The sequence below is a fragment of the Aethalodelphis obliquidens genome, unplaced genomic scaffold (assembly GCF_003676395.1).
Source record: "Aethalodelphis obliquidens isolate GAN/ISIS:26980383/991018 unplaced genomic scaffold, ASM367639v1 scaffold30, whole genome shotgun sequence".
Lineage (NCBI taxonomy): Eukaryota > Metazoa > Chordata > Mammalia > Artiodactyla > Delphinidae > Aethalodelphis > Aethalodelphis obliquidens.
In genome coordinates this window covers 4,058,390-4,084,898 of record NW_020837974.1, presented here as the reverse complement: position 1 = coordinate 4,084,898, position 26,509 = coordinate 4,058,390, and the positions used below count along the sequence as shown (strand labels likewise).

Below are 26,509 nucleotides of genomic sequence, written 5' to 3'. Positions count from 1 at the left end.
GAGTGGTGGTTTGCCTCAGAAGCGAGTAGGCAGCTAACTGAAAGCTCTCGAGGTTTTGTTTTTTTCTTCTGGGCCCTAAATAAGGTTCCATGTAAGGGCCTCTGTTCCAGGGCTTGGAAGGGTGCTGGTCACTAGTGGGTAGCAGACGTGCTTCATTTAGTGAAGTCCATTGTACAGTGCCCGTTTCATGGCAGTCAGCCAGGATGGAAGAGTGAGCACCAGCAGGTCCTTGACTTGTTCCTCTTTCTCCTGCCTTTAAATCCATTTCTCCTGCTGAAGTTCTGGTGATTCTCAGCAGACAGTGTGCTTTTCTTTCCAGAAGACAAGCAAATGTGGAGTTACTTTAACGGTTAAAATACCCACTGGGTCATAACCTGAAAGAAGGTGAACATCGGTGAATTTGCTGCGTGTAGGCCCCTTCCACCTTTAGATTGGTAACATTTAGGCAGCTGGCAACAAACTCCTAATTGTAGGTTCATTTTAGGTAAAATTACTCTGAAGGGAACACAGAGATAGTGCCTTGTGTTTCTGAATCTCATTCCCCATGCTAAAGAGGGAATGTTTGTACTGTCATGTACAAACAGACAAACAGCTTCCCCCCCAAAATAACGACCTTGAGAAAGAAAGGGGCTCTTTCATCTTTAGGCCCTGCCTGGTGTCTTTACTGATGCTTTGGTGCCTCACACCTTTTCTGAGCTCCCAGGGAGCCTAGATGAGAAGTAAGAGGGCAGCAGCAGGAGACAACCCCTGTGGTCTGGGTGTGGGCTGGTCCTCATTGGTAACGTCCCTGCCGCCATCCTGAGATAAGTAAGAGTAACTGTACTCGCACATGCTTCTCCCCACTGAAGGCCTACTAGTTATATGGGTGGGAGGTTGTAGGGCTTTGTGGCTCAGTTCTTGTTCATACCTACCTTATCCTTTTCCTTGTTTTTCTGACCCTTTATATTTTTATTGTGTCTGCTTGTTTTAGTGGGTAATTTAAAAATTTGCAGGATTTTGGAAAGAGGTGGGTTGGACTATTTGAATGAATGTAAGGTGTTTAAGGAGAAATAATGTTTGACAGAAGCTAAAATCTGATGTGCTCAATCAGAAAGTCTCCCTGCTCTATGGACATGGTGCACAAGACTTCTGCCTTGTAGGAAGTTACACTCACGTGGACAGGGATGTAGAAAACACACCCGGAGATGCTTCCTAGTTTCAGCAATAGCATGTCTTCCCTGTGCCACTCCCCAAACATGATGATTGCTTTGGGAGGGTATGCTGACTGAAGACAAAGTCAATTCTCCGTGGATTTCTCTTTTTTTTACTTTTTACTATAAACATCAAACACATACAGAAGTAAAGATCGTATTGTAAAAAACCCCTGCTTACTGTCACTCAGCTTCAGCAATTATCAGCTCCTGCCCAATCTTGTTGTATTGTATTTCCACCCCTACACACTTCTCCCTCCCAGACTGTTGTGAAGTAAATTCCAAGCTTCATTTCATTTTTTTCATCCATAGGTATTTCAGTATTTATCTTTAAAAGATAAATACAGAGACAAAATAATTTTTAAAACACAATCAAAAAACCATTATCGCAGCTTAAAAATTAACATCATCAGATATCCAGTCAGCATTCAGATTTCTCTGAATATGTCAAAAATCTTCAGCTTGTTTGGTCATAGAGTTCCAAGTAAAATCTGTTTATTGCAGTTGATTGATAACTTCTTAAATCTCTGTTTAAAAATCTGTAAGCTCTCTCTTTCTTCCCCCTTCATTTTTCCTTACTGCCTGTTTGCTGGGGAGAACTGCATTGTTTTATCTTACAGGTTTTCACAGTCTAGATTTTGCTAACTGCACCCCTGCATTGTAATTAAATGATTCCTCTCTCCCCTCAGTTTTGTATAAATTGATGGTTACATCTAGAATCTTGATTAAACTTAGGTTTGATTTTTTTTTCTCTCTCATGAATTTTAATTCTACTTCTGCCACTTTGGTGTGTGACTTTGAGCAAGTGTCTTAAACTTGCAGAGCTTCAGTTTTCTGTTAGTAAATAGTGGAGGTCTTAGATGGCTAATGTGAGAATTAGATGAGATAATATATAGCAGGCCTATAACACAGTGCCTCACATATATCAAGTTTCAGTAACAAGTTCCCATCCCTTCACACTTCTCTCTGTGTGCTACAGAATAATTTTCAAACCATTTGACTTAACGGTTACTCAGTGCTATCTTCAGAGTTGGTCCTTAGTGTAGTACAAGAGCACAAGAGCCTTGCGTGGTTCGGCCTCCTTAGGTTTGCAGCGCTGAATTCATGCTAGAGAGGCCTGTGACCAGCAGGGCCCACTTTGGTTTGTTGCAAGCCTGTGGTATGGAGGCCCAGAGTGCAGGAAGACTCTACCCGCATGTGTGTGCACTTGTGGATATTTTAGCTCCACTCTTTTTATGGGTGTATCCTGTGGGTGAGCTTCTTGGAGACCCCAGTGCAGCTGCAGTAATGTTTCTTCTGGTTGTAAAGTTCTGTAGGGACAGAAATGCTGTCAGCACTAAGTGTTTTCAATGAATAACTTCTAAACTGGAGAGAACTGGTCATCCTTAAAATTCACAACAGGAACTACTTCTTAAAATGAATGTTTATTTTTATCAAACTAATTAATTTCCATAGTTTAAAAAAGCAGGGACTCCCCTGGCTGTCCAGTGATTAAAACTCTCTGCACTTCCACTGTAGTGGGTGCGGATTCAATCCCTGGTCAGGGAACTAAGATCCTGCATGCTGTGCAGCGCGGCCAAAAATTTTTTTTAAATAAATAAAATACAATAGTGGCAAAATGCTCATTTATAATTTTGTAAATGGCAGGCTGAAGCCCCCTTCTTCATCCTCTTCTATATGGTTTTTTTTTCTGGTATTTACCTCCACATTTATGAACATATTATTATGCTTGATTCATTTGTTATAGTTTACTCTTTATGGTAGATGGAGGTTCTAGATCTAACACACACTCATCTTTTAGATGCATACAGCTTTTTTTAAATCTGTTTTTAGAATTGTCATTATTATGACTATGGAAATGTTCACTGCTAGGGCAAGTAATGTACTATGATAACGTTTCCTTTTTTTGAATTTTGTATTTTTCATAGAGTTAAAAATCAGTTGCCTTGGTTTTTTCATTTGCTTTTTTTTGTTGTTTTGTTTTTTTGACTCTGGGTAAATCTTTCCACACCCAACAACTTGAAAGTTGTTCTTATTCTAGTTTTGCTTATTGTCTAACCTGTCAATTCTCATTTCTTTTTTTTTTCTTTTTTTCAATTAAAGTTTACTTGCTGTACAATATTACATAAGTTACAGGTGTACAGTATAGTGATTCACAATTTTTAAAGGTTATACTCCATTTATAGTTATTATAAAATACTGGCTATATTCCCTGTGTTGTACAATATGTCCTTTTTAGTTTACTTTATACCTAATAGTTTGTACCTCTTAATTCCCCATCCCTATATTTCCCTTCTCTCCTTTCCTCTCCCCACTGGTAACCACTAGTTCTCTGTATATGTGAGTCTGTTTCTTTTTTGTTATATTCACTAGTTTGTTGTATTTTTTAGATTCTACATGTAAGTGATATCATGCAGTATTTGTCTTTCTCTGTCTGACTTATCTCACTTAGCATAATGCCCTCTAAGCCCATCCATGTTGTTGCATATGGCAACATTTCATTCTTTTTTATGGCTGAGTAGTATTCCATTGTATGTATATTCCACACCTTCTTTATCCATTCATCTGCTGGTAGACTCCAGTCTGTTCGGATTGTTCTTCATGCCTGCTGCATAGCTGTTATCTTGGGAATTCCCTTTGCCTTTTGACAAAGATTAATTTTCTGTATTCTAGATCCTGACAACTTTCTGTGTCTTCCTTTACACACTCATGTCATGCTTGACTGATGGTTCCACTGGATTGAAAATTATTTCCCCTCCTAATTCTTCTCAATAATTCTGCCCCAGATGAGACTACCTCTTTCAGGCAGTTTGTTGAATGCCTGCCATAGGTCACACATTGGGAATGTCACAGTAAATATAGAGGTTCCCTTCCTTCATGGAGCTTAATGCTAGTGGACAGGGCCATCTTTTTTAACCCACCCCTTGACTTCTCTTCTCTGAGGTGGTCGTTCTCAGGGTATTGACTACCCAGGCTTCCTAGATTTCTCCGTCTGTGTACTTGAATGGTCATCTCTGTCTCCATGCAGGTAACATATCCCTGTCTCTGGACCTGACCTTTCTACCAGGCTCCACAGAGGAGTCTCTGTCTACTTCTCAGCTTTTGCATCATCACATGACCATTGTTGTGTTTTTAGGTCATCCCTTAAAAGAAGTTTGGCTGTTGTCAGAGATGGCCCAAAAATCTTACCAGACTGTATCCTTGATTCTCAAAACGAATACTTTGAGCGGGTATTTGATTTGTGAGTGTGAGAAGGCTGGAGGGAAAAGTGCTAGAAACAACAAAAGGAACATTTTTAAGATTTTTTCTTCATTATCTGTTCTGTGTTCTTCCTGCTAGGTTTTTGGGGTACTTACTTTGTGGTAGTTACTGACTAGACCCTGAGGACACTGACATGCGTAGAATACAAATTAGCTTCTTTCCAAAGAGTTTTCAGTCTGTTTGAGGAGATTAAAGTTTAAAAAAAAGGCTAAAGCAATGTGATGAGTATTATAAAATAGAGTGAATAAAGGTGCATGAGGGCACTAGGAAAGAAATGAAGATGTCATTTGAACAAGGTCTTAAAGATGCTTTCACTAGAGGAATAATATGTGAAAGGCTAAAAGGTAAGAAAAAGTAACTGTGATGCCTTTTGGTTGTGTAGGTATGAATTATAGCTAGCAGGTCTCGAAAGGAAGGAATTCTGATTCTCTAATTTTATTTGTCTACTGGACCGTTAGTCAGTAGGATAAGTAGGGAGTTACCTGGTGGTCTAGTGGCTAGGACTCGGCGCTTTCACTGCCGTGGCCCAGGTTCAGTGCCTGAGGGGAACTGAGATCCCGCAAGCTGAGAGGCACGACCAGAAAAAAACAAAAAAAGATAAGTAATAAATGTTAATATAACTATTAAGGTAAGATTTTGGAGGTGTCTTTAATTTTTAGGCAACATTTTGTTTTAAGGTACAGCTTCCTGACAAGTATGAGTTTGTGTTCATATATATGGATTTTTTTTCCTGCTAACTAGAAACAGTATTAAATGAGACCAAGGTAATGACCTCAGTTCTTGCAGTCAGGAGCCTCTATGTTTTTTGTTTGTTTGTTTAATATTTATTTATTTGGCTGCACCACGTCTTAGCTGTGGCATGTGGGATCTTTTAGTTGCAGCATGCAGGATCTAGTTCCCTGACCAGGGATTGAACCCAGGCCCCCTGCATTGGAAGCGTGGAGTCTTAACCACTGGACTGCCAGGGAAGTCCCAGAAGCCTCTGTGTTTTATGACAGTGTAGTGTGGTTGAAAACCCAGTAGACTACCTACCAGTTATGAGCTCTGAGTTCACATTCCAGTAATCAGTTGCTGATAAATGACATCTACCGTTTAATTACCTCATTTTTAAAATGCAGATAATAATAACTTATCCTGCCTCCTTTCCTGGGTTTTTGCACATAGCCCTGGTTCAAGGGTGGGGTTTTACCTGTAGATAAAACTTGGTATAGGTTAGTAGTTTTGCAGCTGAGTACAAACATGTGACTTTAAGATTGGTGCCTAAGGATTTGTGGGGAACACCTTGGGTAGTGGGACAGAAAGAAGAAACAGAAAGCAAGGGAGGAGGCACTGCAGCTGTGGAGGACGTTGATCCGGGATATAGAGAGGTGGCAAGATGAATCTTGCTGTTGGCCAGCTCTTGATGGGGTTTCACTGAAATCTGAGGGCAAGGTGATGTCAAAGAGAGGAGCTTTAGTTCCGAGACTGGCCTGACTTCCTATACTAGCTTTAATTAAGGTTTGACTGGGGGCAAGTTCCTTTCTCTAAGCCTTGCTTCCCTCTACTATAAAATAAATAATACCTCCCTCAGAGGATTGTTGTGAGAATTAAATAAGTAAGGACTTGAAAGGGCCACATGTAGTGCTTAGCTTATAGGAGGCACGCACAACGAATGGTAATTCCCTTCTGATTCCCAAACTTAGGAGCTTTGAAAAGGAAGGGAGGTAGGAGGTAGATTAAGATGCAGGGGTGATCCTTAGAAATCATGAATTCTGTCTGGGAAACACTGAACTGCCAGCATGCTGGGTGGGGCCTGTGAGACATCCAAGTAAAAGCAATTCATTGGTTGGCTGAATGGACAAAAAAGGTGGGAAATACGAACTGGAGAAGGGATTTTGAGAGTCGTCAGCATATGGAAGGTGACCTTACCAGCCTGGATGAAGTGTACCTAGAGAGACTGTCGGGTAAGAAGAGAGCCAAGGCTGCCTTGAGGACTCCCAACATGGAAAAACTAGGTAGAGCAGCAGGCAGCGAGGAAGGAGGAAGTCAGGAGAGTGGAGCAGGCAGCATTGTTCGTGCTGCTGAGAGATCCAGTGAGGTGAGGAGTTAGCCCCGCGTTAGGAAGATTAGCAAGTGGAAAGGTGGGGTAGAGGCCAGGTTAGAGGGAGTTGGCCGCTTGTGGGAGGCGAGGTGATGGAATGATGTACAGATTGCTCTTTTGATAAGTTTGGCTACAAAGAAGAGGAAGAAGAAAAGGGCTGGTAGCTGGAAGAGGAAGGAGGTCAGGGAATGAAAGGGTGTCTTTTTTTTTAAGATGGCAGAGACTTGAGCACCTTTAAATGCCTATTGGAAAGATGTAAAAAGGGGGAGACGCTAAAGGAATGGAAGAAAAGGGATTATCACTGGCATAAGAATTTTGCACTCCCGTGTTCAGTACAAAGTGGGGATGTGGGTGAAAGCAACGAGAATGTGGGGGAAGTGGAGGAGGGAGTGTTGACCAGGGAAACACCATGTAAGATGCTGCCTGTAAAATATAACTTGTAACCATTTGTTACGTGATTTAACCTGTGTTTATTTAAGGACAGCTTCAGTAGTTTCTGTTTTCTTGTGCACCTTTATCAGTAAGCATTTGGTTCTACCATTATAGCAGTTGTTGAAAGAGAAAATGAAAACAATAAAATGCTACCTGTTTATTTTGCTGCTGCCTTTTCTGGTAAGCCATGTAGGGAAGATAGCTGTGAGTCACAACGAGATTTAGGGATTGCCGATGTTTCATGTACTTTTTTTGTCCCATTTACAGCAGTAACCTTTCCCTTTCTCAATTTTTAGGCCTTTTCTGATGCCATTAAAAAATGGCAGGAGCTATCGCCAGAAACCAGTGGAAAAAGAAAAAAGAGAAAAGAAATGAATCAGTATTCTTACATAGATTTCAAATTTGAACAAGGTAATGGCCAAATGTGAGTGTTGCTGATGGTGTTTGCAGAGCCGTCTGCTCCCACACAGCCTGTAAGGGGAGTCGTGGTGTGGCTGCTTAGAAGTGCCCTGTTACAGCAGTCTGAGGAGTGTCACTGACATGACTGCTCTGATGGCACATTGGTGTTTTTAGAAAGTGGCTAGTTTGTCATCTTTCTGTTTAGGATACACCATGACAGGAAAATTGTGTGTAGTGTTAGATTCACATGTGGAAAAGTGTTTGGGGACATTCTTCAGCTTGGGGGGAAAAGAGGTCTTGAAGGTTTGACAAGAATTAACCTTTCACTACATAGTAAAAGCTAGACCAGTGATTGATTGCTTACTGCAGAGGAGTCACTTACACACCTGAGAGAGAGTAGCTTCTACACAGAAAAAAACCAAACAGCTCTTAAACTGCCACTTAAGCTGTTTATTTAAAATTCTGTTATTCATATTGATGAAGTAACTGCTGAAAGCTCTTTCAAAGAGGTTATTTCAGGTCTAACTCCCCACCCCCCGCCAAGGTAAACTTGCTGAATTTTGCAACAAATTTGATCTTAGTTGCTTGTGTCTAAGAAAAGAGTCCACTTCAACTTTTCCTGTAGATTATGTCATAAATAAGAATATTTCCCTTTTCTTTTCTCCTATGTGTCTTTCCGTTACAACTGTAATTAATTTCATGACTTGACTTCAGGTGTGACTAAATGAAAAATCCATGAGATAGTTATAGAGTTGGAAAGTATTTGAATTTTTGAACTCTTCAGGATCTAAAAGAAAACGTCCTAGGCTCTGACTTCTAAGTTCACCAAGCTACTCTGTGAAGCAGTGCTCTCCTGACATGACATTCTCACAGATCTGTGGCAGAATGGAAGTGGGGACTGTGTATAGGTGGTTTTTCATTCAGCTGAATTCATCCACAGTTTACTAGGCATCCCTAATACATAGTCATTTAGTATTTGTTTCTGACTTTCAGTGGTAGAGAAAAGAAAGTACCACTTCACAAGATGATCTACTCCCTTGTTGGTCAGCTATGTCTTTTAGAAAGTTATTCCTTTATATCAAGCCAAAAATGTACCTTCCTGGGACTTCCCTGGTGGCGCAGTGGTTAAGAATCATCTGCCAATGCAGGAGACATGGGTTTGATCCCTGGTCCGGGAAGATCCTGCATGCCACAGAGCTACTAAACAGGTGCGTCACAACTACTGAGCCTGCGCTCTAGAGCCCATGAGCCACAACTGCTGAGCCCACGTGCCACAACTACTGAAGCCCACATACCTAGAGTCCATGCTCCGCAACAAGAGAAGCCACCTCAATGAGAAGTCCACGCACCACAACAAAGAGTAGCCCCCACTCACTGCAGCTAGAGAAAGCCTGCGCGCAGCGACGAAGACCCAACACAGCCATAAATAAATAATTAATTTGAAAAGTAAAGTCGCTCTGAAAAAAATTAAATACTTAGATGTGAATCTAACAATACATGTACAGGACTTATGATGAAAACTACAAAACAATGAAGAAAGAAATCAAAGAAAATATAAATAAATGGAGAAACGTACTGTGTTCATGGATTGGAAGACTCAGTGAAGATGTAAATCCTCCCCAAATTGGTACCATGCTTAATGTAATTTCTGTCAAAATCCCAGCAAGATTTTTTTGTAGATACAGGCAAGGTATCCTAAAATTATCCTAAAATTTATATGGAAAGGCAGGGTACTAGAATAGCTAAAATGATTTCTTTTTTTAAATAAATTTATTTATTTATCAGTAGTTTTGGCTCGAGGGCTCTAGAGCATAGGCCCAGTAGTGTGGCACACGGGCTTAGTTGCTCCGCAGCATGTGGGATCTTTCCAGACCAGGGCTCGAACCCATGTCCCCTGCATTGACAGGCAGATTCTTAACCACTCCGCCACCAGAGAAGTCCCAGTGATTTTTAAAAAGAAAAATAAAGTGGAAGAAATCAGTCTACTGGATTTCAAGACTTACTACATAGCTACAGTGATTAAGACTAGGTGGTCTTGGGACTTCCCTGGTGGTCCAGTGGTTAAAAATCCACCTTCCAATGCAGGGGACCACGGGTTCAATCCCTGCTCGGGGAACTAAGATCCCACATGCCGCAGGGCAACTAAGTACGAGCACTGTAACGAAAGATCCTGCATGCCGCAACAAAGATCCCACGTGCTGCAGCTAAGACCCAATGCAGCCAAAAAAATTAAATAAAATAAATAAATACTGTTTAAAAAGAAAACCAGGTGGGCTTGGCAGAAATATAGACAGATAGATGGAACAGAATAGAGAACCAAAAACTGGTTTTCTAAATAATGAAAAAAAAATGTTTTAATTTTAAAAACTAGTGAGAGTAAAAAAAAAAAAACTAGAGTGAACAAGAGAAAAGAGGAAAAATAAAGTGTATCAATGTATAGTAAATATTGATAAAATCAAGAGATTATCAAAAAGGTTTTTTGAGTAAATAGAAAATCTGGATGGAATAGACAGTTTTCTAGAAAATGTACATTACCAAATCAACCAAAGAAATACAAAAACTAAATCAGACCAACTGCAAGATTTGACACTTGTCATTTTGTTAGCTTTTATTCTAAGTGTTATTTATTGTAAATCTAGGTACTGCTCTTTTCTGTCTTTGAAATTTTCAAAATAAAAAAAATTTTTAAACATGCATGAAACACATGTGCATCTACCAGAATGGCTCGAATTAAAAACTGATGTCATCAGGTGCTGAGGACAATGTGGAGTGATTGAAACTCACATACATTGCTGGTGGGGGGAGAGTGTAAATTGGAACAGACACTTTGGAAAAGTAGCACTGTTTTCTAAGCTGATCCAGCAATTTTACTCCTTCACGTATTCTCAGCTGAGTTGCAGGCATATGTATAGCAGCCCTGGTCATAATAACCCAAAACTGTAAACCTGCCTGTCCTCAGTAGTGAATGCACAGTAAATTGTGGTATATTCACACAGTGCAGTACTGACAGGCTAGGAGAGACCTTCCAGCTGGATTATAATAAGCAGGAGCGAGGGAGGGGTGGAGAGGAAGAAAGTCGGGAAGTGTGTGGAATGTTAGGGAATGGTAAGGAGCCCAGTTTTCCCAAAGAGAATGTGTTATGGGAAAGTCACTAAACGTCCTCTGTAGGACCAGGCCACAGAGGACTGGGATGGCTGCCTGGATTCCTAGCAGAACAGTTGTCTGCATGACTTTGCATTGTCATTTATCTTCTAGGTGACAAAAAAATAGAAAAGAGGATGTTCTTTCTGGAAAATAAGCGGCGACATTGTAGGTCTTATGACCGGCGTGCTCTCCTTCCAGCTGTGCAGCAAGAGCAGGAGTTCTATGAGCAGAAAATCAAAGAGATGGCAGAGGTAGGAAGATGTGTTTGGAATGTGTTTCTGGGATTCTGGTTTGCTGTTAGGGCATAGTATAAAACTGTCTTGTAAGATTTGCCTTTTCTTTCAAGTGGTTCATTTGAATAAACTATAAAACTTTTAAAAGGAAAACAAAACTAGGTTTTGTAATGATACTGACTGAAGTTCACAGTTTCATAAATCAGATTTATGTTAGAGAATTTTAATTGGAGCTTAGTAAACACATCTGTTTCACCTCCTTCACCCTCTAATGGTGGAAATTAGAGGAAATGGAGGAAAAAACAGAGATTCCATTTAGCTCTTTAATTCTTCCAAATATACTATCAAATGTGCAAGTCAACTGGAATATACATATGTTGGCTATTTAATACAAACAAACCTCGGAGATATTGCAGGTTCAGTTCCAGACCACCGCAATAAAGTGAATATTGCAATAAAGCTAGTCATATGAATTTTTTGGTTTCCCAATGCATAGAAAAGTTATGTTTACACTACACTGTAGTCTAGTAAGTATGCAATAGCATTATGTCTAAAAAAAATGTCCATGCCTTAATTAAGATATACTTTTATTGCTAAAAAATGCTAACCATCATCTGTGCTTTCAGCGAGTCATAATCGTTTTGCTGGTGAGGGGTCTTGCCTCAGTGTTGGTGGCTGCTGACTGATCAGAGTGGTGCTTGCTGAAGGCTGGGGTGGCTGTCCAGATTTCTTAAATGTGACAATAATGAAGTTTGCTGAATTGATCGATTCTTGCTTTCATGAATGATTTCTCTGTAGCATGCAGTGCTGTTTGATAGCATTTTACCCACAGTAGAACTTCTTTCAAAATTGGAGTCAGTCCCCTCAAATCCTGCTGCTGCTGCCTTATCAACTAAGTTTATGTGATTTTCTAAATCCTTTGTTGTCATTTCAACAATCTTCATAGTATCTTCACCAGTAGTTTCCATCTCAAGAAACCGCTTTCTTTGCTTATCAATGAAAAGCAACTCCTTGCCTGTTAAGGCTTTATTATGAGATTGCAACAATTCAGTTCTAATTCTAGGTCTCTTGCTGTTTCTGCCACATCTGCAATTAATTTCTCCATTGAAGTCATCCACACGTATTGGGATCAGCTTCTTCCAAACTCCTGTTAGTGTTGGTATTTTGACATCTTCCCATAAATTATGAATATTCCTCTTTGCATGTAGAATGGTGAATCCTTTCCAGAAGTTTTCAGTTGACTTTGCCCCAGATCCATCAGAGGAATCACTATGGCAGCTATAAGCCTTACAAAATGTATTTCTTAAATAATAAGTCTTGCAAGTCAAAAATTACTCCTTGATCCATGGGCTGCAGAATGAATGTTTTGTTAGCAGGCATGGAAACATTAATCTCGTTCATCTCCGTTAGAGCTCTTAGGTGACCAGGAGCATTTCAGTGAGCAGTAAAGGAATATTTTGAAAGGAATCTTTTTCTGAGCAGTAGTTCTCAACAACGAGCTTAAAATATTCAGTAAACCATGTTATAAACAGATATGCTGTCATCCAGGCTTTGTTATTCCATTTATAGAGCACAGACAGAGTAGATTTAGCCTAATTCTTAAGGGCCCTAGGATTTTTGGAATGGTAAAAGGAGCACTGGCTTCAGCTTCAAGTCATCAGGTGCATTAACCCCTAACAAGAGAGTCAGCCTGTCCTTTGAAGCCAGGCATTGACTTCTCCTCTCTAGCAGTGAAAGTCCTAGATGACATCTTCTTTCAATATAAGGCTGTTTTGTCTACATTTGAAAATCTGTTGTTTAGTGTGGCCACCTTTGGTTAAATACCTTAGCTGGATCTTCTGGATAACTTGCTGCAGCTTCTACGTCAGCATCTGCTGCTTCACCTTGCACTTTTATGTTATGGAGATGGCTTCTTTCCTTAAACCTCAGGAATCAACCTCAGCCTGCTTCAGACTTCTGCAGTTTCCTCACCTTTCTCAGCCTTCATAGAATTGAAGAGAGTTAGGGCCTTGCTTTGGATTAGGCTTTGGCTTAAGGAAATATTGTGGCTGGTTTGATCTTCTGTTCAGACCACTGAATCTTTCTCCATATCAGCAGTAAGGCTGTTTCACTTTCTTATCATTGTGTGTTCATTGGGGTAGCAGTTTTAATCTCCTTCAAAAATTTTTCCTTTGCATTCACAACTTGGCCAACTGTTTGGTGCCTAGCTTTTGGCCTATCTCGACTTTTGACATGTCTTCCTCACTAAGCTTAAATTGTTTCTAGCTTTTGATTTAAAGTGAGATGGGCCACTCTTCCTTTCATTTGAATGCCTAGAGGCCATTGTAGGGTTATTAATTAGCCTAATTTCAACATTGTTGTGTCTCAAGAAATAGGGAAGCGGGAGAAGAGGGAGAAGGATGGGGAATGGCCAGTCAGTGGAACAGTCCGAACACACATGACATTTATCGATTAAGTTCACTGTCTTATGTGGGTGCAGTTCATGGCACCCCAAAACAGTTGCAATGGTAACATCAAAGATCACTGATCACCATAACAAATACAGTAATAATAATAACGAAAAAGTTTGAAATACTGCGAGAATTGCCAAAATGTGACCAGAGACATGAAGTAAGCAAATGCTGTTGGAAAAATGGCACTGATAGACTTGCTTGATGCAGGGTTACCACAAACCTTCAGTTTGTTTAAAAAAAAAAAAAGGTACTATCTGCAAAGTGCAGTAAAATGAAGTGTGCCTATATGTGTTTTCTAGACCAGCAACTCTCAAGTTTGCCCCATGGGTCCCTGGGTTTCCCAAGACTCTTTAGGATGTCTGTGACGTCAGATCTCTTATCGTGATAAGACGATATTTACCTTTTTCACATTGTTGAATTTGTACTGAGGAACAAAAGTAGTGGTGCCTTAGCATGAATCAAGCCAGTGGCACCAAACTCTACTGGAAATCTTTACTTTCTTCACCACCATGCACTCACATTTTAAAAAACAACAAAAAAAGCCCATGTCGTCTAAAAATGTATTTGATGCTTTGATGAAGCAGTTGAAATTATTACTTTATGAAATTTTAACCTTTGAAAACATCTTTTCAATACTCTGTATGACAAAATGGGAAGTACAGTTGTCCCTCCATATCCACAGGGGGTTGGTTCCAGGACCCCCACCACAGATACCAAAATCTATAGATGCTCAAGTCCTTTGTATAAAACGGCTTAGTATTTGCATATAACCTACACACATCCTCCCGGATACTGTAAATCATCTCCAGATTACTTATAACACTTAATACAATGTAAATGCTCTGTAAATAATTGGCAGCACACTGTAAATTCAAGTTTTTCTTTTTGGAACTTTCTAGAACTTTTTTCCCCCAAATAATTTTGATTTGAGGTTGTTGAATCTGTGGATGCAGAACCTGCATATATGGAGGGCCGAATGTATGCATAAAGTGCTTTTGCTGCATACTGGCTGACTATGATGGTTTTCTCAAGGAGAAGCATTTGTAACATCGAATTGCAAGCTGCTGAATTAGGCCCTTCTCCCTACCCCCCCCCAAAAAAACCCCACCATTTTTACTTGAAAAAATGACTGACAGAAAAACTATGATTATTCAAAATTAGGTATTTAGCAGGAATTTTCTCAGAAATGAATGAAGTGATTATTTATGTCCAATGATAAAATTCTGGATCTCAAACAGAAATTGGACTTTTGGAGAATTGTCATCTTGATCCATCCGTCATAGAGTTACCTGTGACTGTATCTGTTACATTAAAATCTGTTAGTGTAGCTTGCAGTTCGAATAGATATTTCACCCATGCATGATTTTATCATAAACACTGGTTCACTGAATTATGTAGACCTTCCAGATGTTGGCACATTTCACAGTATAGTATCAAAACACCACATTTGCTAATATCACTGCCAGCCTCATCAGAGAAGTGTTGAAGTATTGGCAAGATGGTTGTGGTCATCTTTTTGATGTCCAAATTGTCCCTTCTTTGGCCAGTGGCGTCACCTTCAAGTTAGTTCCTCTGTCCTGGACCTAGTCATCTTTCTTTGACAGTATCCTTGCTTTCTGGCACACCTGGTGATCCAGGTTCAACTTCTGCTTTTCCTAACCTGGACCTGGAATCACCAACTTTTCCAAGATGTCATATTTTCTTTTAGTGGAAGTTCATACTAAGATTTTTATTTCAATTTTGGTTTATAGGGTTTTTTTTACTTCTTTCATTTTACGTAAGCATTTCTTTTCTCTTATGCTGAAAATCTTGGCTCTTAATTACATTACCATAATGGCTTATTTCCTTTATCCTATGTTGTATACTTAGTAGATCCCAAATAACAACCCAGTATTATTACCAATAATGTTGCTAAATACGGTCTAGGATTTATTTATAACTTAGATTAGGAATTTGAAATTAAAATATTATAAAGTTACTTGAAATAAGTGTGTGGTTATGCCATTAACTTGGTAAGCAAAGAAGTTTGTTTCTGTTTATTTTTAAGTTTTAAGGAATTGGTTTTTAATTTCTTTTCATTTAATTCTGTTGTTCAGTTATGTAAAGTATTTTTAAAGTCAAAACTATAAAACAAGGAACATTCTGAGAGATCTAGCCTCTGTCCTGTCTGTCCTCCCCATGTCCTCTAACTCCCTCTATACATAAACCATTATTAATAGTTTTTGGGTTGTCTTTTCTTATTTTATGTAAAAGCATATATGTGTGTGTATATATATATATATATTTTAAAACCTTTCTTTCTTATTAAAAGGTACACACTGTTCTACTCTAGCCTTTTTCACTTAACTGTGCTTCTTGGCAATGACTCCACAGCAATCCATGGAGATTTTTCTCTTTCCTTTTTAAAACTGCCTAGTGTCCCATTGTCTGCAGTACCAGAGTTGATTCAGTTATTCGCCTACTGAGGGACACTCAGGGTTGTTTCCAGTTTTTTGCTATTATAAATAGTGCCATGATAAATAACTTTGTGCATACATCATTTCATATTTCTGCCCCAGGGTAACTTTGGAATAGATTCCTACAAGTGCGATTGATGAATTGGAGTGTAAATACTTATGTAACTGTTATATGGTGCCAAATTCCCCTCCATGGTGGTTGTACTGTTTTGCATTCCCACCAGTAATGTACAAGAGTGCCTGTTTCCCGCTAACCTCACCAACAGAGTATGTTTTCAAGCTTGGTTTTTACCCACTCAGTTTTTTTTGTTTGCTTATGCTATGCTGTACTCTTCATAAATGTTTTATGTCAGTCTTTTATTCCTTCTATATTTTGAGTCAGATTTAAGGAAGTTTTCCCCATATATTCTAGTACTTATATGGTTTCCTTTTTCATGTGTAGTGTTCTGATGCATTTTAAATTTACTCTCAGGTAACTTTTTAAACTACTAAACTATGTAACTGAAGAGATGACTATTAATAATAGGGTTTTTTTATGTTTATGAAAGTAAATGCTAAATGGTTTGTGGCATCTTGACTAAATTTGCATCTGCGTGTATGGTTTTTTGTTCCTCAGCATGAAGACTTTTTGCTTGCCCTGCAGATGAATGAAGAACAGTATCAAAAGGTAGTTAAAATCTCACCTAATCAATTTATTCTGGGTATTTTCATTAGCTGTTTTCTCTTCTCACATTTCCTGAGCATTTTGATGACAAATTGGTTCCTGTATAACGTTTGCTGTTGATCTGCTGAGTTTGAGCTTCAGCTAAGTTACAGTCAGGTACTTAAACCATTATAGTCACTCTTGCTTCCAAATTGGATCAGAGTTGGAGGGAAGATAACATTGTTAGAGTCGTGCCTCTTAAAAAACATTGCCTGGAATCCATTGGATAGACTCTTAGAGCAAAATTTAGAATTCACGTATCACTTATAGGGTTAGAAGGAAGAGATGTGTCTAACCTCAGGACCAGATGGCTTTTGTATGATGTCAGCCATCCTCATGTAGTGGCCTTTTCTAACATGGTAGAAATGGACTAGTGACTGGATCAGTCACTGCCCTTAATAAAAAGCGTAAGTTTTCTGGTACTCGCAGTACTTGAGATGCTGCTTTATATAGCTTCAGTAGTCACTTAAGATAAAGCTTGTGCTGAGTTGTGACCCCATCGCACTCTTGTCTTATAATAAGGAGCAAAATCCAACATTTTTTTAAAAATTTATTTCATTTATTTATTTTTGGCCGTGTTGGGTCTTTGTTGCTGCGTGCAGGCTTTCCCTACTTGTAGCGAGCAGGGGCTGCTCTTCGTTGCAGTGCATGAACTTCTCATCGTGGTGGCTTCTCTTGTTGCAAAGCACAGGCTCTAGGCGTGCGGGCTTCAGTAGTTGTGGTGCACGGGCTCAGTAATTGTGGCTCACGGGCTCAAAGCGCAGGCTCAGTAGTTGTGGTGCACGGGCTTAGTTGCTCCGCGGCATGTGGGATCTTCCCGGACCAGGGCTCGCACCCGTGTCCCCTGCATTGGCAGGCGGATTCTTAACCACTGCGCCACCAGGGAAGCCCAAAACTTTTTAAATAATATCCCTCATGCCACTTGTTCCTGACTGTTATGTTAACATCTGATTATAGATGTTACAGTTCTGCTGGTACCATGAAATTCATGAATATGATAACTTTATACAAAGGATGATACCAAAGAATACCCCCAAAAAACATGAAAATCTCACTGTCTTTAGCTACATATTAATATTTGTACTAGCATCTTAAGCTAGATTTATACAGCAAAAACAGCTTGGGCTTCCCTGGTGGCACAGTGGTTGAGAGTCCACCTGCCGATGCAGGGGACACGGGTTCCTGCCCCGGTGTGGGAAGATCCACGGCTGGGCCCATGAGCCATGGCCGCTGAGCCTGCGCGTCCGGAGCCTGCGCTCCACCACGGGAGAGGCCACAGCAGTGAGAGGCCCGCGTACCGCAAAAAATAAAAAAAAGAAAAAAGAAAACAGCTCATCATTGTTTTATGGCTTCTAGGGATTGCTTTTCACCTCAGAATGTACTTGGAGGTGGGGGAATATGAAACATGGCTGCCCCCTCTACTTGCGTGTAGGGAATTTCATGTGTGTTTCTGGTGGCTTGCAGGATGGCCAGTTGATTGAGTGCCGCTGCTGCTACGGGGAATTTCCATTTGAGGAACTGACGCAGTGTGCAGATGCTCACTTGTTCTGCAAAGAGTGTCTCATCAGATATGCCCAAGAGGCAGTCTTTGGATCTGGAAAGGTAAGAACCATACAGTGTGTCCATACATAGGAAATATTCACAGAGTTTGAGGACACCACATTTATAGACAAGTGTAAATGCCTCATGGAAGTGCCTTTTCTGAGGTGATGTGGAACTCTGCTAAGACATGCTAATGTGTGTGATTCCTAGACAGCCTTTGATTTGTGTGATTATGTTGGTTTGAAGCACAGCAGATTTTTTTTCAGGGAATGGTTTAATTCTTCCATGCTCTCATGCCCAGCGCACTGGAGCACCAACTTCTTCAGTTATCTTCTGTTTGAAATTAAAATGAAGGATGAACTCAAAAAGAGAATCTTGCAGGCTGTTTGAACATATGAGGCTGCAAATTAGTATTTTTTTAACAAAAATTTTAAAACATTTTATATAGTTGTATTAAAATGAATAATATTTTTAATTATTTATTATTTTTGGTTGTGTTGGGTCTTCGTTTCTGTGCGAGGGCTTTCTCCAGTTGCGGTGAGCGGGGGCCACTCCTCATCGCGGTACGCAGTCCCTCTCACTGTCGCGGCCTCTCATTGTGGAGCACAGGCTCCAGACGTGCAGGCTCAGTGGTTGTGGCTCACAGGCCCAGTTGCTCCGCGGCATGTGGGATCCTCCCAGACCAGGGCTCGAACCCATGTCCCCTGCATTGGCAGGCGGACTCTCAACCATTGTGCCACCAGGAAAGACCCATAAAATGAATAATATTTTATACAAGATTATATTTCTCTGTCCAAAGTCAGTTTCTCTTGACACCAACATACAATATGGAAAGGAGTTTTTTGTCTTAATGAACACTTAAAAACCAAAATTGCTTTTCATAAATGCCCCACCAATAATCAAACCACTTGACATCAATTATTCTAAAATCAGTTGTAATTCAGTCAAGGACTGAGTAGCAGGGGTTTTTTTTGTTTTTTGTTTATAAATGTATTTATTTATTTTTGGCTGCATTGGGTCTTTGTTGCTGCAGCGGGCTTTCTCTAGTTGCAGCAAGTGGGAGCTACTCTTCGTTGCAGTGCACGGGCTTCTCATTGTGGTGGCTTCTCTTGTTGCAGAGCACGGGCTGTAGGCGTGCGGGCTTCAGTAGTTGTGGCACGCGGGCTCAGTAGTTTGGCTCACAGGCTCTAGTGCACTGGCTCAGTAGTTGTGGCGCACGGGCTTAGTTGTTCCACGGCATGTGGGATCGTCCCAGACCAGGGCTCACACCCGTGTTCCCTGCATTGGCAGGCGGATTCGTAACCATTGTGCCACCAGGGAAGTCCCCTGAGTAGCAGTTATTGAGCAGAGTAGTTGTGATTAGCAGAATATAGGCATAGTTTAAAGATATTGTAAGTTCGGTTCCAGGCCACTGCAGTAAAACAAATACCACAATAAAAAGAGTCACACAACTCTTTGATTTCCCAGTGCATGGAAAAGTTATGTTTACACTATACTGTAGCCTGTTAAGTGTGCAATAGCATTTTGACAATCCCCTTCCCTCCTACCACTCATCTCTGCCTTCCAAGAGGTTCGGAACTCCAGCCTTTCCACAGAGTGTAGAGGGAATCAACTTGCTTATCATGAGTATCTGCTTTTCAGACACTGAGCTGTGACTTTCCTCCTCTAATCTGCTAAGTGATTTACCTTTCCTCATCTACTTCCCATCTTCATATATTGTGGTTTAGGCTGATAGACGTCCTCTGGTAGAATCAAAGATGGACTTTGTGTTTTTGTTTCATGGTTTTCTTGTTCTGAGTGTGGTTTCTCAGAGAAGAGGGGACCTTTACCATCTCAGAGTCTGTGTTCCAAACCACGATTTATTTGCTTCCCATTGAAAGATGCATTTAACCACTGAGGTTTTTTTGTTTCTCTGAAAACTTGGTTAAATTTTTTTTTTCCCTTTGCCTCCTGACCGTATCATTCTAGTCAGAGCTCAGCTGCATGGAAGGCAGCTGCACATGTTCATTCCCAACCAGTGAACTGGAGAAGGTGCTTCCCCAGACCATCCTGTATAAATACTATGAACGAAAAGCAGAAGAAGAAGTTGCTGCAGCCTACGCTGATGAGCTCGTCAGGTGGGTCCTCAGAGTCAGAGTGTCACTTGTCAACTCATTCCCTGTTAGGTAGACTGCCTGGGCCCTTTCATTGGTGATGAAAATTCTGTAACAGAGCTCTATCTCCAGGTTTTCTGGCATTTCTTGCTTTTAAAAAAAGAGAATAATTGTATTCATAGAAAAATTTGCAGTTTGTATTTTTACCTACATTCCTTGGCACCTCTTAATCATCTGGCTTATAGGTACAGTCCTTGTGCGTTGGTTAGAGGAAAGATAACATGTGTAAGGAGTTCTCAGAGAGGTATGTTAAATATTGAGTGGTTTGCACTGAGGCAGAACCCAGAATGGCACCTGCATTTCCTGGTGAGAGCCAGCACAAAGCAGAGCCTCAGTCCATGTTTTAATGAAAAGTTAAGGAGTGAAAGGAGGTGTGGCTGTCCAGCTGAAAACTCCATCTCAGTATGAATAATCACATGGAACAAATCAGGCTTTAATATTCTGAATAATATTCCTTCTGCTGTTTTGATTCTAGGTGCCCCTCCTGCAGCTTTCCTGCTCTGTTGGACAGTGATGTGAAGAGGTTCAGTTGTCCCAATCCTCGCTGCCGAAAGGTAGGGAGGCAAATATTTTTTCTAGATTCGTATTTGTATTATGGACTGCCTTTGTGGCACAGATATGTGCTGGGTGTCTGCATGCTGACCCATGAGGAGGATTTGAGTGCTCTCCTTTTCATGAAAGCAAGTGAAGATTGGTTCTTTGTGAATGGCGGCTGACTTTGTTGCAGAGATGGGGGCCACTTACAGAATTTTAATCACATAGCTCTGGATCCCTGTTTTATGCCATCTGCCTAAAGGGCAGATACTGCAATGTAAAATGTGAAGGGTTCTGTGTTTATTCCACTGGGCCAGTATTTTTCTTGCTTGCTCTTTCACCACCCTCTTACGCTCAAATACTTCTTTTCTGTGTGTGCACATGAGCGTGCACACACTTCCTGCCACTTGAAAAGTCCAAGTGGTGTTTCTTTGATTAAAGAATTGGGTGTCATGGTGGCATTTCTGTCACATGCGGTAGATGATTCACTCAGCTGTTCACATAAGGACTGATTGTGTCAGGTGAGACCAAAGCTGTCTAGTCGCCTTGCTGCTGAAAATCTTTCTTCCCTTTAGACTCCTATGCTATGAACTAAGAATGTCTTGAAATTTGTCAACCATTTATAAGCCACTTAAGAGTTTTTAAGGAATATAATATTGGCATCCACATAGACAAGTATGTTTTAAGCCATTTTCCTAAAATAGAATGATCAGAGTTGAATATTATAATATCTCCACCTTTTGGGGAGTGAAGAAATGAAAGTAGATATTGGAAAAGGAAGAAGAAACTACACTGATAGACTAAAACCTTACTCATTTTGTTTTCAACATTAACATTTCTGTGTAAAATCTGGATATTTTCTTACAATTGATGTATCCATTAGTAATTTGTCCCCACCCCAGGCTGTTGCTATAACAAATGTTTCAGTAGTCTCTGGAATCTTGGAACTAAGAAAGCAGACTCACTGACTGTCCTGTGTGCTTCCAGTGTGTTCAGCTCTAGAATGCCTGGGAAGGCAGTGCCTGAACTAAGATACAGAGAGCAAGGGAGGTAGCCAAGGGAAGAAAAGGGTGGGAGTAAAGTGAAAGTGAAGATGTGGAATGTTGTAGGTCCAAGGAGCAGTAGTATCCTGGACACTGACGTACTGGGAGTGTGAAGAGAAAGGCTTACGAGCTGGGAGGGACCAGAGCCATGCAGGCCTTCAGCACCATTCTGAGGCAGGAGGATGGGGGAGTGAAAAAGCAGGGAGATCTGTTTGGCTGTTGAGTAATCAAGGTGAGGGATGCACATCACTGTCACCCGCCTCTGGAGTCTCCAGGAATTGCTAGTTTGAGCTAGGAATTATATTTCCTGGTATGATTCCAAATTAGACCTTGCCAATGAAAGTGCTTATATATGATTTGGAATGCCAGAGACAGTTACAGGAATGTATCAGGGTACTTATGAGTCTGAAACAGCATCCTGTGAGTATTTTGAGGATATCCAGCCTGGGATATCAGTAAAAGCCTCCTAGAGGCTCTTAAGATGCTAGGCAGAAAACCCAGATATTCTGCTTCCTCTCTGTGGGAGGAATATACTTGCCTTGCTGAACTTGGAGGGGGCTGTGTAGCTTCTTTTGGCCAATGAAATGGGTGAGAGGTCACTTGGAAAAACAGTGGTAAAATAAATGCTTAGGGGTGATGTCAGCAAGGTGGTGGAATAAGTAGCCCCAAATTCTCCTTCCCCCACAGAAACACTGATTCAACAATACATGGACCAGTTTCCTTTGTGAGAAATCTAGAAACCAGTTACAAGGCTCCTGCACTCCATACAGGGCAGTTAGCTGCATTGAGGCCTGTAGGAAAACTAGTGGAGCTCACTCCCCAGAGCCTGTCCCCCAGCACACATAGCACACATGGGAGGAAACACCTAACTCCTTGCTTCTCCTTGGGGAGGCAAAGAGCAGACTAGAACATACATCTAACATTCAGACTTCTCAGAGGGCTTACCCAAGGGGCTGGCTTATGTCTTTCCTCAATCTAAGCACCGACAGGAGGGAGCACCAGGTTTCAGATCCTCAAAAACAAAGGCAGTGGTTTGGACTAGCATACGCTCCCTCACCTTTGCCCCTTTCCTTGGCTTAGTGTAGAAGGAGCAGGAGAAAACCCCCAATTCCCAGCTTCTGGTTAGGGAGGGGAAGAGTTGGAGTGTGCGTCCAGTGTCCCAGCTTTTTGGGGTGCTGCCCAAGGGGCTGGTTTCTGTCTCACTTGACTCAGCACTGACAGGACCCTGCATACTCAAGAGGCCTGGAAGCTTCTGAGGAAAAAAGAGCTGAGACGCTTACTGCTGCTACAAAGGACCCACAGAATAGCAGACAGAGGCCATTATGTCTCTGTGGCTTTTCCCTCCAGGAGAAAGGAAGAGTGGGACATACACCCAATGTTCTAGCTTTTGAGGGGGAGGGGGGAGCTCTTCAAGGGACTGGTTTCTCTCTTGTCCAACTCAGAGCACTGATGAGACCCACCATACTCTAGATGCCTGAGGTCTACTGAGAACAAAAAAGAGCTGGGCATCTTATAGCCCCTCCAGAGAACCTGCAGTACTGTAGATGGACACCAGAGCGAGCAAGAGATAACAAGCTCCTGAAAAAAAAAAGCCAGCAAAACCTCTCTGAATTGGGAATTTACACACATAGGTCCAGAGAAGGTGCATCCACAGGAGAGGTTTGAGAGTCCTCCATAATTTATAGCCCGACTGATTGGTAAAGGCTTTTCCCCGTACAGGGCCAGTCTAAAGACTGGGAGAGATGGCTGTTTTTCAAATGTATAGATCCTGACAAAGTAACAAGGCACAAGAAGAACCATGGTCTAACCAAAGGAACAAAATAAATATTCAGAAACTGTCCCTAAAGAGATTGAGGTATGTGAATTACCTGACAAAGAATCCAAATAATCATCATAAGATGCTCAATTAGGATGGACCCAGACATTTTATAATCAAATGGTCAAAAGTCAGAGACAAGGAGAATTTTTTAAACAGCAAGGGAAAAGCAACTTGTCATGTACAGTGAGTCTCCCATAAGATTCTCAGAGGAGGGCTTCCCTGGTGGCGCAATGGTTAAGAACCTGCCTGCCGACGCAGGGGACATGGGTTCGAGCCCTGATCCGGGAAGATCCCACATGCCGCGGAGCAACTAAGCCCATGCACCACAGCTACTAAGCCTGCGCTCTAGAACCTGCAAGCCCTCGTGCCTAGAGCCCGTGCTCCGCAGCAACAGAAGCCCACGTACTGCAACAAAGAGTAGCCCCCGCTCGCCGCAACTAGAGAAAGCCCGCGCGCAGACCCAATGCAGCCAAAATATAATAAATAAAATAAATAAATTTATTTAAAAAAAAGATTCTCAGAGCATATCTCAGCAGAAACCTTACAGGACAGAAGAGAGTAAGATGATATATTCATAGTGGTAAAAAAGTAAAAGAAGAAACCCTGCCCATCAAGACTACTGTATCTGGCATAACTAAGTGAGGGAGGAATTAAGACCTTCCCAGATAAACAAAAGCTTAGGGGGTTCCTCACCACTAGGCCTGCCCTACAAGAAATGCTAAAGGAAGTCATTTGAGTTGAAATGAAAGGATGCTAGATAGAAACACAAAAGCACATGAAAGTATAAAGCTCACTGGTAAAGGTGGATATGTAGACAAACAGAATACTGTAACATGTGTGTATATAATCACTTTTAACTCTGGTATAGAACTTAAAAGACAAAAGTATGGAAAATATATAAAATATGTTTATGGATACACAATATAAAAAGACATAATTTGTAACATTAACAGCATGAAATGGAAGGGAAGTAAGAGTAGAGTTTTTGTATGTGATCACAGTTGTTATCAGCTGAAAATAGATTATTATAAATATACACAGAAGAAAGAAAGGAATCAAAGCATGTCACTACGAGAAATTCAATGAAACACAAAGGAAGACAGCAAAAGAGGAAAAGAGACCAAAAAGCAACAAGACATAGAACAACAAAATTACAGTAGTAAGTTCTTCCCTGTCATTAATAACTTTAAATGTAAATGGATTAAAATTTCCAACCAAAAGACACAGAGTGACTGTGTGGATTTTTTTTTTGGCTGCGTTGGGTCTTCATTGCTGCGTGCTGGGTTTCTCTAGTTGCAGCGAGCGGGGGCTGCTCTTCATTGTGGTGTGCTGGCTTCTCATTGTGGTGGCTTCTTGTTGCGGAGCACGGGCTCTAGGCACACGGGCTTCAGTAGTTGTGGCACATGGGCTTAGTTGCTCCGTGGCGTGTGAGATCTTCCTGGACCAGGGCTCAAACCTGTGTTGCCTGCACTGGCAGGCGGATTCCTAACCACTGCGCCACCAGGGAAGCCCTGGATTTTTTATTTTTTAATCCAGCTATATACTATCTACCAAAGACTCACTTGAAATTTAATGGCGGACTTACCTGGTGGCACAGTGGTTGAGGGTCCGCCAGCCAGTGCAGGTGACGTGGGTTCAATCCCTCATCCGGGAAGACCCCACATGCCGCAGAGCAGCTGGGCCTGTGCGCCATGGCTGCTGAGCTTGCGCTGTGGAACCCGCAAGCCATGGCTGCTGAGCCCATGTGCCACGGCTGCTGGGGCCCACTCGCCTGGACCCCATGCTCTGCAGCAGAGAGCCCACTGCGGTGAGAGGCACATGCACCGTGATGGGGAGAGGCCCCCACTTATGCAGCTGGGGAGGGCCCACCCACGAGCAAGGACCCAACACAGCCAAAAATTAATTAATTAATTAAATTGTATTTTAAAAAAGAAATTTAATGGCACACATTGGAAACAAAAGCATGGAAAAAAATATTTCATGCAAATGATAACCGAAAGAGAGCCAGGGTGGCCATTCTTATGTCATACAAAATAGTCTGTAAGGCAGAACTGTCATAAGAGAGAAGGACATTATATAATGGTGAAGGATCAATTAACCAGGAAGATATAACAGGGATAAATATATATGTATCCATCGTCAGAGCACCCAAACATAAGAAACAAACATTGACATATCTGAAGGGAGAAATAGGCAGTTCACTAATAGTTGTAGATTTCATTACTCCATTTTTCAATCATAGATAGAACAAGCAGACAAAGAATCAGTAAGGGGGCTTCCCTGGTGGTGCAGTGATTGAGAATCTGCCAGCTAATGCAGGGGACATGGGTTCAAGCCCTGATCTGGGAGGATCCCACATGGCGTTGGAGCATCCAGGCCCATGAGGCACAACTACTGAGCCTGCGCATCTGGAGCCTGTGCTCTGCAACAACAGAGGCCGCCACAGTGAGAGGCCCGCGCACCGTGATGAAGAGTGGACCCCGCTTGCCACAACTAGAGAAAGCCCTCGCGCAGAAACAAAGACACAACACAGCAAAAATTAATTAATTAATTAATAAACTCCTACCCCCAACATCTTCTTTAAAAAAAAAAAAAAAAAATCAGTAAGGAAACAAAGGACTTGAGCAACACTATAAACCAAATGGACGTAACAGATACACAAAACATTCCACCCAACAGGAGCAGAGTATACATTCCTTTCAAGTATACATGTTATAAGGCCAGCATCACCCTACTACCAATGCCAGACAGAGATACCACAGGAGAACTACAGGCCAACGTTCCTGACAAATGTAGATGCAAAACTCCTAAACAAAATGCTAGCAAACCAAATTCAACAGCACATTAAAAGGATTATACACCATGACCAAGTGGGATTTATCCCTGGAATGAAGGATGGTTCTACAAAAATCAATCAGTGTGATAGACCACATTAACGGAAGGATAATTATATCATCTCAGTTGATGCAGAAAAATCATTTGACAAAATTCAACACCCTTTCATAATAAAAAACACTCAACAAACTAGGAGTAGAAGGAAATTACCTCAGCATAGTAAAGGCCATGT

General features: G+C 41.2%; 1 protein-coding gene across 8 annotated transcripts in view; it reads left to right on the top strand.

The window, feature by feature from the left end:
- The window catches only part of RNF216 (ring finger protein 216), a 171,770-nt gene that overhangs the window by 52,705 nt on the left and 92,556 nt on the right, over window positions 1–26,509 (top strand). For 7 of the 8 annotated variants that reach the window (XM_027125701.1, XM_027125699.1, XM_027125700.1 and 4 more), the window contains exons 8-13: window positions 7,260–7,374; window positions 10,618–10,757; window positions 16,265–16,315; window positions 17,816–17,953; window positions 19,862–20,010; window positions 20,522–20,600. In XM_027125701.1, coding sequence (XP_026981502.1) covers window positions 7,260–7,374; window positions 10,618–10,757; window positions 16,265–16,315; window positions 17,816–17,953; window positions 19,862–20,010; window positions 20,522–20,600 — 672 coding nt within the window. The remainder of the gene's footprint in view (window positions 1–7,259; window positions 7,375–10,617; window positions 10,758–16,264; window positions 16,316–17,815; window positions 17,954–19,861; window positions 20,011–20,521; window positions 20,601–26,509) is intronic. The other variant, XM_027125703.1, reaches the window with a different exon arrangement.